The sequence below is a fragment of the Muscardinus avellanarius genome (assembly GCF_963383645.1).
Source record: "Muscardinus avellanarius genome assembly, chromosome: 14".
In the NCBI taxonomy this organism is placed as follows: domain Eukaryota; kingdom Metazoa; phylum Chordata; class Mammalia; order Rodentia; family Gliridae; genus Muscardinus; species Muscardinus avellanarius.
Genome location: NC_137800.1, coordinates 83,076,819 through 83,091,067, shown reverse-complemented (window position 1 = coordinate 83,091,067; position 14,249 = coordinate 83,076,819). Strand labels below are relative to the sequence as shown.

At 45.1% G+C, this 14,249-nt stretch overlaps 1 protein-coding gene across 2 annotated transcripts in view; it reads right to left on the bottom strand.

Annotated features, from left to right (window-relative positions):
• The window catches only part of SLC22A23 (solute carrier family 22 member 23), a gene marked incomplete at both ends in the record, with an annotated part of 209,383 nt that overhangs the window by 51,666 nt on the left and 143,468 nt on the right, over positions 1-14,249 (bottom strand). For both annotated transcript variants that reach the window (XM_080710883.1, XM_080710884.1), the window contains one exon: positions 4,791-4,959. In XM_080710883.1, coding sequence (XP_080567009.1) covers positions 4,791-4,959 — 169 coding nt within the window. The remainder of the gene's footprint in view (positions 1-4,790; positions 4,960-14,249) is intronic.

Below are 14,249 nucleotides of genomic sequence, written 5' to 3'. Positions count from 1 at the left end.
ATGATAGGTTTTTATGAGTCACCTCTTCCATTTCCTTTGAGGACAATATATTGCTGTGTGGCTTGTTAGTATAATTGAATTCCATCTCCCTCTTGTCCTTGTGTGCAGGGAGTCCTGCAACCCTTATCTGTAACAGAGTCTCTTTGTATAATGTGGTATTTTGATACCCTTCTCCTTTGAAATAAAACCTTTTTATAAAGAAAGTTTTGGGCAAGAAAAACAGGCAGATAACTGCCAGATTTTACCCATACATTTTATGTACACATGCCTAATTTTAAAGGCTTTATTAAAATTATTTTAGCAATAAGAAGCAAAGTTAATTCAGCTACATTTTTATTGAGCCTCTTGTAGGGAAGGTGCTGATACTCCAATGATATTTTTAGGTGGTACTGAGGATTTAACCTGGGGGTATTCTACCTTTGAGCTATACTCCCTGCCCTTTTTATGTCTTTTTTTAAAAAAAAAATGTATTGAGGTATATTAGGGATTGAACCCAGCAGTGTTCTACTTTGGAGCTATACTTGCAGTCCCTTTCATTTTGAAATAGGGCCTCACTAAGTTGCTGAAGCTGGTCTCAAACCTGCAATCCTCCTGTCTCAGCCTCCCAAGTACTGGGATTACAGGCATATCCTATCCTCTAATGATATTTAAAAATGAGAATTATTTAACATTATGGAACTGTGAGCATTATAAAAAAATGGGACATTTATCTAACCCCCAGGTCATTGAAATGCTTTATAAAAATGTTTTTAAATGTTTAATTAATTTTAAAAAACGGAAATCCCCTGCCGCACATACGTCTTTCCCCAGGGCTCCTGCCCTGGCAGGCTCAGAGCTACTGTCCCGCTCAGCAGGGATTCTTCACGACAGCGTGTTCCCCATCTTCACGTTTATCTTTGGTTTGGGGAAGTGACACTATTACTTATTCTCCAGCAGCAGGTGGCCCGGCCCAGTCTTTCTCTCATTTCTCCATTATTTCCCACACGGCGTATTATCTCCTTATTATTTTCCCGATGCTTCTGATGACGGTGCTGCTGCTTGTTTTTTCTCTCATCAGAACGAGATTCCGGCCGAACCAGGCGCAGTTCATAATTCAGCGTCTCCGCACGTCTGCTGTGTGTCCATGAGCACTGCGCACCACCAGGGTAAAGGTCCTCTCCAGGAGGTGCTTGGTACCAGAGAGCTGCGCCTCGAGGCTCCCCCGCAGGGAGGGGGCCGCCTGGGGGCAAGAACCCTGGGGACCTCTGCAGGGTGGTCAGGTAAGCCAGGCAGGGAAGGAGGGGCATCCGTCCCTGTGCACGTCCCCACGGGGCAGACAGAAGGCTCTGCGTAGGACCAGCCTTTCTTCCTTTGCGTTCATCACTTCAGGAATGCCGCCATGTCTGCCGTCTGAGAAGGTCAAGACAGCATCTATCCTGGCAGTGGACGGAACCGCAAGTCAGCTCTCACCCACGTCCCAGGATGATACTTATTTCTTTTCATTACACAACCTGGTATCCTCTTCCATGAAGCTCTTTGTATCCCACTCAGAGTCTTCCCCTTTGCGCCTTCTTAACATCTCCATACAATGTCCCAGATTCTGCGTGCAGAAGAAGGAGGCCCGGCTCCTTCTTCTGTGTGGGCAGCCTCGGGTGTGACTTCTCAAACATTAGGGCCCATCAGCAGCCCCTAGAGTGCGGCCTAAGCCGGCCTCACCCCGGGACATGGAATTCAGCAGCCTTGGTCTCACTTGGGAACGTGTTGGAAACATGACTTTTCAGACTCAGTCCGGGGACTGCATCTTGGGAACCTTCGAAAACCACCCACCTACCTACCTACCTACCTTCCTTCCTTCCTTCCTTCCTTCCTTCCTTCCTTCCTTCCTTTCTTTCTCTCTCTCTTTCTTTCTTTTTGGTGGTACCGGGATGGAACCCAGGGGCATTCTACCTCCAAGTGATACCCCCAGCCCTATTCTTTTATTCTATTTTTGAAACACAGTCTCACTCAGTTGTGAAGGGCCTCGCTTAGTAGCTGAGGCTGTCCACGAACCGTGATTCTCCAGTTTCAGCCTCCCAAATGTTGGGATTACAAGCGTGCGCCACCATAACCTGCTTGAAAACCAGTTTTAATGACATTGCTCACTTCTGAGTGTGTCACCAAAGCCTTCTGATCCCTTGTTTTCCCCACCTAAAAAATGGGAAGAATTCCACCGGCTGCCACTGCTACCCCATTTAAGTGTACGAGGGTTAAAACACCTTCACACATAAAGACGCGTGCAGCTGATCTTGGGGAAAACACATTCTTAAAATTTTAAGACACGCTCAAATCGGCAAACATCACAGTGCGTGCATCAGCCTCCAAGGAGATTTTCCTTTTCTATCTTTATCTACAGTGCTGAAGATCAAACCCAGCACTAGTACCATGGAGCTGGCTACATTTCCTACCCTCACCTCCAATTTAAATTTGCCCGTATCATATCTAGGTACTTAAGCATAATAAGAGGTGATGTTTTAGTAGCAGCATTTAATATGTAATATTTATGAGAAGTTATTATAGGCCTGATAGGTGCTAATCATCTTAAATAATAATATAAATCATAATAACAATTATATTATGGTTTTGATGATATAGCTGTTAATATATATATATGGCATAAATGACAGGCGTTATTTTAAGTGCTTCTCACATATTAATAGACTTTTTCCAACCTGAGTGTAAACTCAGAGCTGAAGCGTCTGAGGCCCAGAGAGGTTAAGCACCTTGCCAAGAGCCACACAGCTATAAGTAGCAGGGCTCTAGGCTCAGCACCTGCACCTCTTTTCTGCACTGCTCCTCTGTGAATTCTTTTTCTATGCATTATTTCAGTTTTCAAAACAACCCCATGCAGGAAGAACTGTTATGATCTCTTTTTTATGGAGATGAGAAGTGAGAAATTCAAAGAAATAGAGAACAGATTGCTTGAGATGGCATAGCCAGGTCATAGTCCAGAGCTGGGAGCCCCTAGTGTGGCACCTGGGGGCACTGCCACTCACACACACACAACACACACAGACACACACAACGCACAGGCACACAGAGGTACACTTTCCCCTGTTCAAGTCCCTGGACAGCTTCTCAAATGCAAAACAGTGTCACATTTAAATGACTGTATTTTAGTCGGGGGCAGTGATGTTTGCCTGTGATCTCAGTACTTGGGAGGCTTAGACAGGAGGATCGTGGTTCTGAGGATAGCCTCAGCAGTTTAGATCATGAGCAACTTAGACATTGGTTCAAAGCAAAAAATGAAGAGGGCTGGGGGCATTCCTTGGAGGCAGATTGCCCCAGGCTTCAATTTCCAGTACCAAAGCAAAAAAAAAAAAAAAAAAAAAAGGAAGTTGATTCATGCCTTCCTGGCTCCAGTGAACGCTCCAAGCTAGGACACAACGGACTCCATGCTACAGAAACTTGTTCTTTATTAGTGCTTAAAAAATAGCAGTGCATATAACCTGCGCCACAGAACGTTGTACTTGTGGGTGCAGCACTGGTTTTTCAGCCTTGGCCAAAGAATAATCTTGGGGAACTTGAACAACTCTTATTTGTGGCCAAGTGCTGGTGGGTGTGCCTGTAATCCTAGTTAGTACTTGGGAGACTGAGACAGAAGGATCACAGGTTTGAGGCCAGTTTCAGCAATTTGTCAGACCCTGTTTCAGAACAAAAAATAAAAAACGGGCTGAGGGTGTAGCTCAGAGGCCACTGGGTTCAATCTTCAGTACTAAAGCGAACAAAAAACTCCAAAACGTCTTCATTTATCCAGGTCACGCCTACAAACCAAGGCTAGAGTTGGTTTTCCCCCAAGGTCAGCAAGTCAAACATTTGGAAGTTACTCGTGGTTCGGACAGTCACATGGGCTCCGTCAGCCGTGTGTGCAAATGCTTTTCCTATAAAAGACCGGATAGGAGGCGCTCTCCACTTTGTGGGCCACACTACCACTCAGCCGCATGACTGGACTTTGCCTTCAGGACACAGGGCCAGCCACCGGTGATGGCTGTGTGAACACCTGGGCATGGCTGTGTTCCAATAAAACTTTATTTACAAAGACACACAGGAGGCTGGATTTGGCCCCTGGGCTGAAGTCAGTTCACCCCTCACACAGAGGAGATAAGAAGCTTTTCCAAAATCATTTCTTCCACATCCCCATATCTTTTTCCCAACCAAGAACTCTCCTGCCCCACCTTGCAAAATCATTAATAAAAATCCATGTCGAAATACCTCCGGGTGGGGTGACATCAACAGGAAGATGGGAAGCCAGAATGAACCCAGACAGTGACAGCTGGGTGACAAGGATAAGGGGGCTCCTTCCATGTGCTGTATGTTTGAATGACAGGTATTGAGAGAGAAGGGATGAGAGAGAGAGAGAGAGAGAGAGAGAGAGAGAGAGAGAGAAGAGACAGAGAGAGGAGAGATACAGAGAGAGAGGAGAGAGAGATAGAGAGAGACAGGGAGAGAGAGGGGAGAGAGAGATACAGAGAGACAGGGAGAAAGAGAGGGGGAGAGAGAGGAGAGACAGAGAGGAGAGAGAGAAGAGAGACAGAGGAGATAGAAGAGAGGAGAGGGAGAGAGAAAAAAGAAGGGAGAGAAAAGAGAGAGAGAAGAGAGAGAGGGGAAGAGAGATACAGAGAGAGGAGAGAGAAGAGAGAGAGGAGAGAGGGAGGGAAGGAGGGAGAGAGAGAAAGAGAGCGAGAGAGAGCACGCACAAGATAGAGAGGCCAGCTTGAACTAGCGGGAAGTGGGGCCGCAGCACCTGCACAGGACGCGGGGTGCGAGATACTCACGACCAATACAGCAGCATGAGCAGGAAGGGGCAGATGATGAGGGCCTGCAGCACCTGCCAGTCCCGGCACAGGGCGGCCAGCCCGGGCATGAGGAACTGGCCGGCCATGGCCACGAAGCTTGCCACCATCGTGATCATGAACCGTTTTCCAGGCGGGCACAGCTCGATTCCTAGAACACAGAAGCCACAGAGAGACATGAGTGCACTGCCCCGGTAGCCCCGGAAACCCCGCCAGGTGTGCCAGTATTTTACATGTGGGTGAACTGAGGCCCGACAGGGAAGGGAGCGAGGGAGCTGCTCCAGGTCACATAGCAAGTTGGTGGCTAAAGGACGTTGTAATTCAGAGGTCCTTAGCTCAGAAACCAGGAAATGCTGCTGCTTGTGGGACTGAGCTTCAGCACCCCCGCTGCCCTCCACTCTTAGCTTTGTGTGCTCCTGAGCTTGCCCTCCACCAGTTTCCCTTGTGTTCCCAGCTGCTTCCATCCCTTCCTCTCTAGGATGCTGCCTGGGGACCCGCTCAACCCCTAGATGGGACACCAGGGACACCCATGTATTCATTCTCCACTCAGCTCATCTCTTCTGGTCCTGACACCAGGGCTCCTTAAGAATTTAGAGTTCTAGGTAGTCTGTTCCCACTGGGAGACCAGATAGAGCTGAACCATAGCCATGTATTTATGAATTTATTATTATTATTATTATTATTATTATTATTATTGTTGTTGTTGTTGTTGTTTGTGAAACTGGGGATGGAACCCAGAGGCCTTCTACCTCCGGGCTACACCCTTGACCTATTTTATATTTTATTTGGAAACAGGGTCTCTCTAAGTTGCTGAGAGCCTCACTAAGTGGCTGAGGCTGGCTTCGAACTTGCGTGATCCTCCTGTCTCAGCCTCCCAAGTACTGGGATTACAAGTGTGCGCCAGCACACCGGGCTCAGCCTATTTAAACAAGGTGAAAACAAGTAAGGAAAGCAGGCTGGCCCACGGAGTAATGAACTAACTGCACCGTATTGGAATTCTGATGCCCACTATAATGTGGGTGTGTTGGGCATTTTTTTGTGGGTTGGGGATGAATCATGTCTGATTCATCTAGATAGCTCCAAAATAAAAAATAAAAAAAACAGCATCAGTCTTCAACAAAACAGCATCTAACTACCCCTTGGATGGAAGGAGACCATGGTTCCTCCTGTCTGCAAGGATCCATTCTCTTAATTTGTTCTTGAGTAAAAATGATGGTTACATAACTTTAATCTGTAGAACCTGAGTGACAACCAGTGTAGTCCTACTACATAAATATCTACAACAATGGTCTTTAAAATTAGGAAAAGCAAGCTGGGCATGATGGCACATAACTATAATCCCATCTGATATTCAGGAAGCTGAAGCTGGAGGATTGCAGGCTCAAAGTCAGCCTTAGCAACTTGGCGAGACCTTGTCTCAAAATAAAAAAAAAAAAATCTAAGAACTTGGGGTTCAGTTCAGTGGCACTGCATCCCTTGGTTCAATTGCCAGGACCTCAAAAATCTTAGAAAAGGCAGTCAGGTTTAATTTCTATTTTCTATAGAGCATACAAATTTATTATTTTTCTCTACCAAGTGCAGTATTCCTGAAAGTTTTCTTGCTTGTTTTTTTTTTAAGTGCAATAAGATAGATTCAAAATGAAAATGCTGAAGAAGAAGAAGAAGAAGTAGAAGAAGAAGAAGAAGAAGAAGAAGAAGAAGAAGAAGAAGAAGAGGAGGAGGAGGAGGAGGAGGAGGAGGAGGAGGAGGAGGAGGAGGAGGAGGAGGAGGAGGAGGAAGAGAAAGAAGAAGAAGAAGGAGGCCCCCCAGGAGAAAGACTTTTCATGTCTGTGTGTTCGGAGACTGGCCAAAGGGTGGGCTTTGCAGACTGGTTACAAGGGCTCATCAGGGTTTGTCCGGTCACTGTGGTAGAAGCAGGAGGTCAGAAGGCCATAAGAAGGTGTATGGAGGGGGGGTGAGAGGGAGATTGGATACATCATACTTGGTTATAAGGATTTTACGCTAACAAAGATAGGGCGCTATGCCAGCCAGTAGCTCTACCAGCTCCTCTTCATGGGAGAGAAATGTAATTGGAATTTTTATTCCTGCTTGGCCACAAACAGTCATCATTATAGCTCTGTGGATGAGTAGGAGAGAAACCTGGTCTCATTGAATATAGCTTATAAAGAGCTTTTTACCATTTAATTAGGAAAACAGGATTAAACAGCCTACTCCTGGCCATTTGCTGTGACGCTGCTCCTTTCAGAACCACAGGCCAAGCTCACTTAAAAGATTACTTCCTAGCAGGGTCGAGAGATGGCATTTCTGCTCTCCGAAATAATGAAGAAAAGAGTCTTTTCAGAAAAGACTAACAGTCGTAGGCTCTAGTTTGCGCTCATTAAGCATAAGCAGTAGATTTGCTGCTATGGAAACCGGAAATCTGCATTAGACACAGTGCGCTCAGTGTTTGATGGCTTGGCGCGGGCTGGTATCAGATAAGAAAATGTAGCACCTGGCCATCTACGTAACCTTTAAACAAAGTCACAGAGACAGTGTCAGTGGGCACATGGTTTCATGTCAGTGTGTTTGCTGGTATGACAGACGTGGCAGGTTGTTGTGTTTTGTCTTCACTCCCCTGCTCTTTAATTTAGTGACATAATAAGTACAGAACCATTTGCAACCACAGTAGTCCTTTGTCTGAGTTTGTATTTTCTACTTTAGTAGTTATCTGCAGTCAATTGTGAGCTGAAAATTTTAAACGAAAAACTTTAGAAATCACCAATCTGTAAGTTTTAAATGGAACACCGTTCTGAGCAGCACGATGAAATTGCTGTGCCATCCCATGTGTGGGAAGTGAATTATCCCTTGTCCATTGTATCCATGATGTATATGCTACCCACCCATTCGTTACTTCGTATCCATCTGGGCAACCGGATTGACTGATGTGGTATCACAGTGCTTATGTTCAAGTAACCTGTATTTTACTTAATAATGGCCACCAAACACAGAGGCATGCGCTGGTAATTTAGACACGACAAAAAGAAACCATAAAGTGCTTCCTTTAAGTGAAAAAGCAAACATTTTCAACAAGGAAAAGGAAAATATTATATGCTCAGGTTGCCAAAGTCTATATCAAGAATGAAACATAGTATGCAAAGGGCATGGTACTAACGAGATTCCAGGCATATCCTGGAGGTCATGGGGCATATCACCCATGAATAAGGGGGAAGCACCATGCAATCCTTTTGCCATGGGTTCCCTCTGGGATACCTAATCCCACATACTGATCTACACTTATGTCATATCACACAAAGGAAACATGAAGCAGACTTCCCAGACGGGGCTGGAGGTTTGCAGGTGATGGAGAAAAATGGTCTCTATATGGTCAAGTGATTGAAACTTCACAGTCTCCCTGGCTGCAACTGAGTCGCAGTCCACCTGTTAGGGTAAGTGTCGATATGACGGTAATTAAATTTTCATGGATTTTCTCCTTGAGGTTCTTGCCTGCCTCCCCCAGAAGTAGTCTGAGTTGCCCCCTAACTTCTTGCCACCTGAGCTGGGATCCACTGACCTGCAGCGGCCGTAGCACTGGGGAGTTTGTTAAAATGCAGCGGCTCAGGCCCTGCTCAGACCTACAGAATCACACCTGCATTTTTATGTGCATTTTATTATTTATTGGTGCACTGTGTTTATACATTGTAGTGAGAAATTTGAAGTGATGCAGTCATACCAACCCCACCTCCCCTCCCCGTACATGTTAGTGAGATCGCTAGTGATACCTTCATGTATGGACAGAGCGCCTTTGGTTTTCCCTTCCCACCTCCCTCACTAAACCCCTTCTGCTTTCTACTGGTCTCGCTCCTCATTTAACTAAAGTCCCTTCTCTCTCTCTCTCTCTCTCTCTCTCTCTCTCTCTCTCTCTCTCTCGCTCGCTCGCTCGCTCTCCCTCTCCCTCTCTCTCTCTGCTTCTTTATACGAGAGAAAACACATAACCCTTGACTTTCTGCAACTGGCTGATCTTACTTAGCACAGCATTCTCTATTTCCATCCATTTTATTGCAGATGGCATCATTTTGTTCTTCTTTATGACCGAGTAAACTTCGACTCTGTGCATATACCACATTCCCTTTATCCATTCATCTGCTGATGGATACCTAGGTTGGTTCCATAACTTGGCTACTGTGAGTTATGCTGCTGTAAACGTGTGCATGCAGCATCATTATAGTATTCTAATTTTAATTCTTTTGGAAAGATAGCAAGGAGTGTTACAGCTGGGCAATAGGGTGCTTCCGTTTCTAGTCTTTTGAGGAACTTTCATACTGATCTTCATAGTGATTCTCCTGATGTAAAATCCCACCAACAGTGTGTAAGTGTTCCCATCTCCCTACATCCTCAGCAGCCACATCCTCATTCCTGCACCAACTTTAGGAAAAATATCCCTTCCACCCTTTTTTTGGTATTGAGGACTGAAATCAGGGGCTTTCTACTTCCAAGCAATATCCCTAGCCCAATTTTATTTCTTATTTGGAGACAGGGTCTCACTAGGTTGCTGAGAGCCTCCCTAAGTTGCCGAGGCTGGCTTTGAACCTGTGATCCTCCTGTCTTAGCCTCTCAAGTATTGGAATTACAAGTATTCTTCACCATGCCCGCTACAATATCCCATGTTTGATGTTCACATAGATAACGGCCTATGGTAGATACCAGCACTCTTAGTAACAGCAGGCACCGCCCTCCTTGTGCTAACACCCACAAACAACACTGCTGAATTAGTAAGACTAGAAATTAGTACAATCACTATGGAAAGCAGGATAGAAGTTCCTCAGAATACTAAGAATGGAACCACCATAATACCCAGCGCTACCACTCCTTGGTATCTTTCCAAAATAATTAAAATTAGAATGCTATAGTGATAAATGCATACACACGCTTACAGCAATACACCACTAAGAATATTTAGAATATTGTTGACCTGCTGCCTAAGCACCCTGCTCTGGTATTAAAATGTCTACACCACATCACCTCGGGAGGAAGACCCAGGGAAAGCACAAAGTTCCCTGAGGGTGTTGGCTGGTGGAGCTGGTCTCTGGCTTTGGCGTCTGAGGTATCTGTCTGCCAGAAATACCAGTTGGAGAATAAAAAGTTCAACATTCTCCTTCACAAATACACACACTTATCACTTGCTAGATTAAGTAATGATAAGTACTTAATTTGACAAGGTTTAGAACAATCTCCCCCCCAGCCCCAGCCCCTTTTGTAGGGTGGAATGAAACCTACTTCTTAGTTACACTCCAGCCCCTTTCTATTTTTTATTTTGAAACAGGGTCTCACTAAGTTGCTGAGGCTGGCCTCAAACCTGTCTCAGCCTTCCAAGTACTGGGATTATAGCTGTGTTCTACCATGCCCAGCTTGGAACTTATCTTAAAAGCCATGCCCCATCCTCCTATAACAAATAAATGAATAAAACATAGCCCTTATTCTTTAACTCTTTCTCTCTTTTTGCAGTGCTTGGGATGGAACCCAGTGCATTATATGTGTTAGGCAAGCCGTCTACTAGCACTGAGCTATATCTAGTCTTAAACAAATTAAAAACACTGTGTGTGGCAGCTGAATATAGAAAAAAGTCTGTCTTTTCTTAGGATTGCTAAATGTCCTCAGTTTCTCCGAAACCAATCCGTAGGATTTTTCTGGATTGGAGTTGTTGAGCAACAAAGAAACATATTAAGTATTTAAACCAAAGAACTAGGAATTCCCAGAATCTCTGTCCTTTGAACAAAGTGTGTCTTGCAGGGGACAGGTCGAGGTGGAGCCTGTCTCTTCCAGTTTAAGGGAAGTCACTCGGTCTCTCCCCTCCCCTCCCCTCCCCTCCCCTCCCCTGCCCTCCTCTCTCCTCCCCTCCCCTCCCCTGCCCTCCCCTCCCCTCCCCTCCCCTGCCCTCCTCTCTCCTCTCCTGTCTTCTCATCTCTTCTGTTATCAGACCAGAAGCCCATTCTCCATGGAGGAATATGTAGAGGGGAAGGAGACTTTTAACTGAGTTTCCCATCAGAGATGGGTGAACTCCACCTGTCTCACTGGTACACCACCTTCCTGCCTGCTGGCTCTGGCTTGGCCTCTGGGAGGCTGTGGCCATCTGGAGGCCCCAGAGACCCCTGGGAAGATAGCCCTACTATGCTAGACCTACCCTCCTTCCCCAGCAAGGTAAAGAACTCCATGGAGCTCCCAGTGGCTGGCTCCTCCCTCTTTCCTGACACTGTGCTGGGCCTGGAACCAATGCATCTCTGGATAATTACTGCCATTGGCAAGTTCCCAGGGCCCGGGAAATTAGAAACAGACCTTGGGACATATGATTGTGGGATTCCTTATGACAACAAGGGGACCTGAAATTGTCAATCACAGAGACCCAAGTGGCATTCAAAGGTATGATTATGACAGGTTTGGATAGTCCAAATCTTGTCTTCTCTGTGGAAGACTTCTCTTTTCTCTTTTTTCTCTTTTCTTCTCCCCTTCCATCCTTCTCTATTTTTGGTACTGGGGTTGAATCCAGGAGCATTCTACCTCTAAGCTATACCTCCAACCCTTTCTATTTCTTCTTTTTTAAATTTTGAAACAGGGTGCTGCTAAGTTGCTGAGACTTTCATTAAATTGTTGAAGCTGTCCTTGAACCTGTGATCTTCTTGTTTCAGCCTCCCAAATATTGGGATTACAGGCACACACCATTACACTTAGCTTCACTTTTCTTCTTATTTTAGGACCCATCAATCCAAAGCCATGGCCCAAAGAATTCAGCATGTTCTCTCCCCTTAAAGAGGGCAAATGAAACCCAGGGAAAGTTGAAATATTTTCTACAAATCACATTATAGTGCCCACCCAACAGTATGATATTGACATTTAAATGCTCAAGTGTACAGGGGTGTGGTGGTGCACACCTGTGATTCTAGTACTGAGGGAGGCTGAGACAGGAGGATTGCAGGTTTGTGGACAGCCTCATCAACTTAGCAAGGCACTCAGCACTTAGTGAGACCCTAATTTGAAACAACAACAAAAAATAAAACAAGGCTGAGTTATAACTCAAAGGTAGAACACCCTTGGGTTTAATCCCCAGTCCCATAAAAATAAACAAATAAATAAATGCCCAAATGCAGAAGTACTATATTAATTACCATTGTGTACCTCATCTGCCTCTGGTATTAGGGTGGGTAATGGCTCCCATGGGTTGTGAACCAAATACTTCAGTGGGTATTTTTTATGCATTAAACTCAATTTAATCTGCACAGCGACTGCTACGTAGATATGGTTTTAATGCTCATTTTACACAAGAGGATCCCAAAGCTTAGAGTGATTAAGCGACTGGTTCTGGGTCCACAGTTAAGGAAGGATTGAGGCTGGAGTTGAAGCCAGGTCGCCCCACGCTTCCTCCACCTCTGCGCAGGCAGCGCCTGCCTCCAAATGGAGCAGAATCTAAGCTCAGAGCTTAGGACCTCACAGCCTAGGACCCTGCCCGGAGCACGTGAGTGGCTCCCATTCATGTCAAATGAATAAAACCATGCCTGTTTCTTCCTTTCTACTTCAGCCACTTTAAGTAGCATCTCCCTGTTTAGGGATTTCTACCATGGAATACATTACATTGGCTGTGGGAAAAATTGGTCAGTGGGTTTTCAGAAGCTGGCTTGCCTGACATTTTACACAAAACTTATCAAAACCATAGTATTCACATGCTAATAATAATTTAAGGAAATATCAACCATAAAATCCAATATGAGCCACACGTATATTTTCTTTTACAGAAAATGAATTATTTCTACGGTCTTATGTCTCTTCTTTAAAACTAACATCGCAGTGACTCAAAGGAGGAATCAGGATTTAAATGCTTGTTCAACAGTCTCTTCTGTTTCCAAACAGTGACTGATGTTTGGCAGCCCATGCTTAACAATTTAAATCAATGACACTTTCAGACTTCCAGTATTTAATAAAAGCAGAAAAATCGGAGGAGAGAAATGACTTCTAATATCATGTCATCCATCTTCGATGGGATTTTTGCATTTCAGGGCTGCTGTGTGTTTTGAAGGCAAGTTAAGGAGCAGAGGGGGAGACCCGGTGGCTGTAAGGTCAGGAACGCAGTGTAGAAATTACCATCCAGATTGTCCGGCAACGGGTTCCCAAGTAAGACTCCTCCATTCCACTGTTGCTAGTCATTCTACAGATCAAGTTCACGTTTTAATGATGGATCATGTATGTGCGATGATATTATGCATGTAAGCCAATAGAAGCCTTACAGGACTTTAGATTTGAAATTCCCCAGGAGTGTGGCCAAATGGAACGGCCTCATGTTTCTCCCGGCTTTGCCCTGAAACAACACTCTCTGACCTCCCATTGTCAAGGGCAGGGAAGACTTCCCAACTTGACTTTGTTATCAGTCTTGTAGTCATTGTTTTATTTATTTCTTTAAATACTTTTATTGGTGCCGGGCATGGTGACACGCACTTGCAATCCCAGCATTTGGGAGGCGGAGACAGGAGGATCGCAGTATGAGGACAGCCTCAGCTACTTAGTGAGGCCCTTTGCAGTTGGACGTAGTGACGCATGACTGTAATCCTAGTACGTGGGAGGCTGAGGCAGGAGGATGCAAGGTTGGTAGTCAGCCTCGGCCACTTGTTGAGGCCCTCCCCAACTTGGAGAGACACTGTTTCAAAATAAAAAATTAAAAAATAGGGCTGGAGGGTGTAGTTCAGCGGTAGAATGTCTCTGGTTTCAATCCCCAGTACCACACACACACAAAAATTGTGGTGTATTTTACAAATACAATGCCATTTATTTCTCCTAATAACCAGGAGAGGTAGGTTTTATTATCTCATTTTACAAATGACAAAACACACACAGTGATTCTCATGGAGGGGCAGGAAGGGGCCAGAATCTGCGTTTCTTAAGAGTTCTTAGGTAAGATGTTACAAGTTCAGAGACACCTTTGCAAACCAGTGCTCTAAACATTATAGGTAGTTTCGCACATTGAACACTGGGGTTCCGTAATTAATTTTCCCTGTGTAGCAGTATCATATTCAAACAAAACGTAGCCATTTTTGGGCTTGTAATACCTATTGGCCTATCGGCCGCGGAGTAATTAGATGCTTGCTTTTAACACATCACCAGATATGTGATATTTTCTCATTGAAAAAAAAAAATAGTGCTTCTAATGCCCAAAGGGCAAGGCAGACCGAGGCATAAAAGACAGTGAGGTGCAAAGAAATTCGAAATTCCTTAGTCTATTTCAGATGAAAGGAGCCTCAGAGAACGTGGAGCAGGGCAGGCTGAGTTGAATGCCAGGCAGACAAGAAATGTGTGCAGAGGGGTGGAGCCCATGGCAAATCGCCTGGTTTAAAGACCTTTAAACTCAATTAGAAAATAAAACACTGTTGGAGTCACACAGAACACGGCTGAGGTCAGGGGCTGATCGTGCGTTGCCAGTGTGCG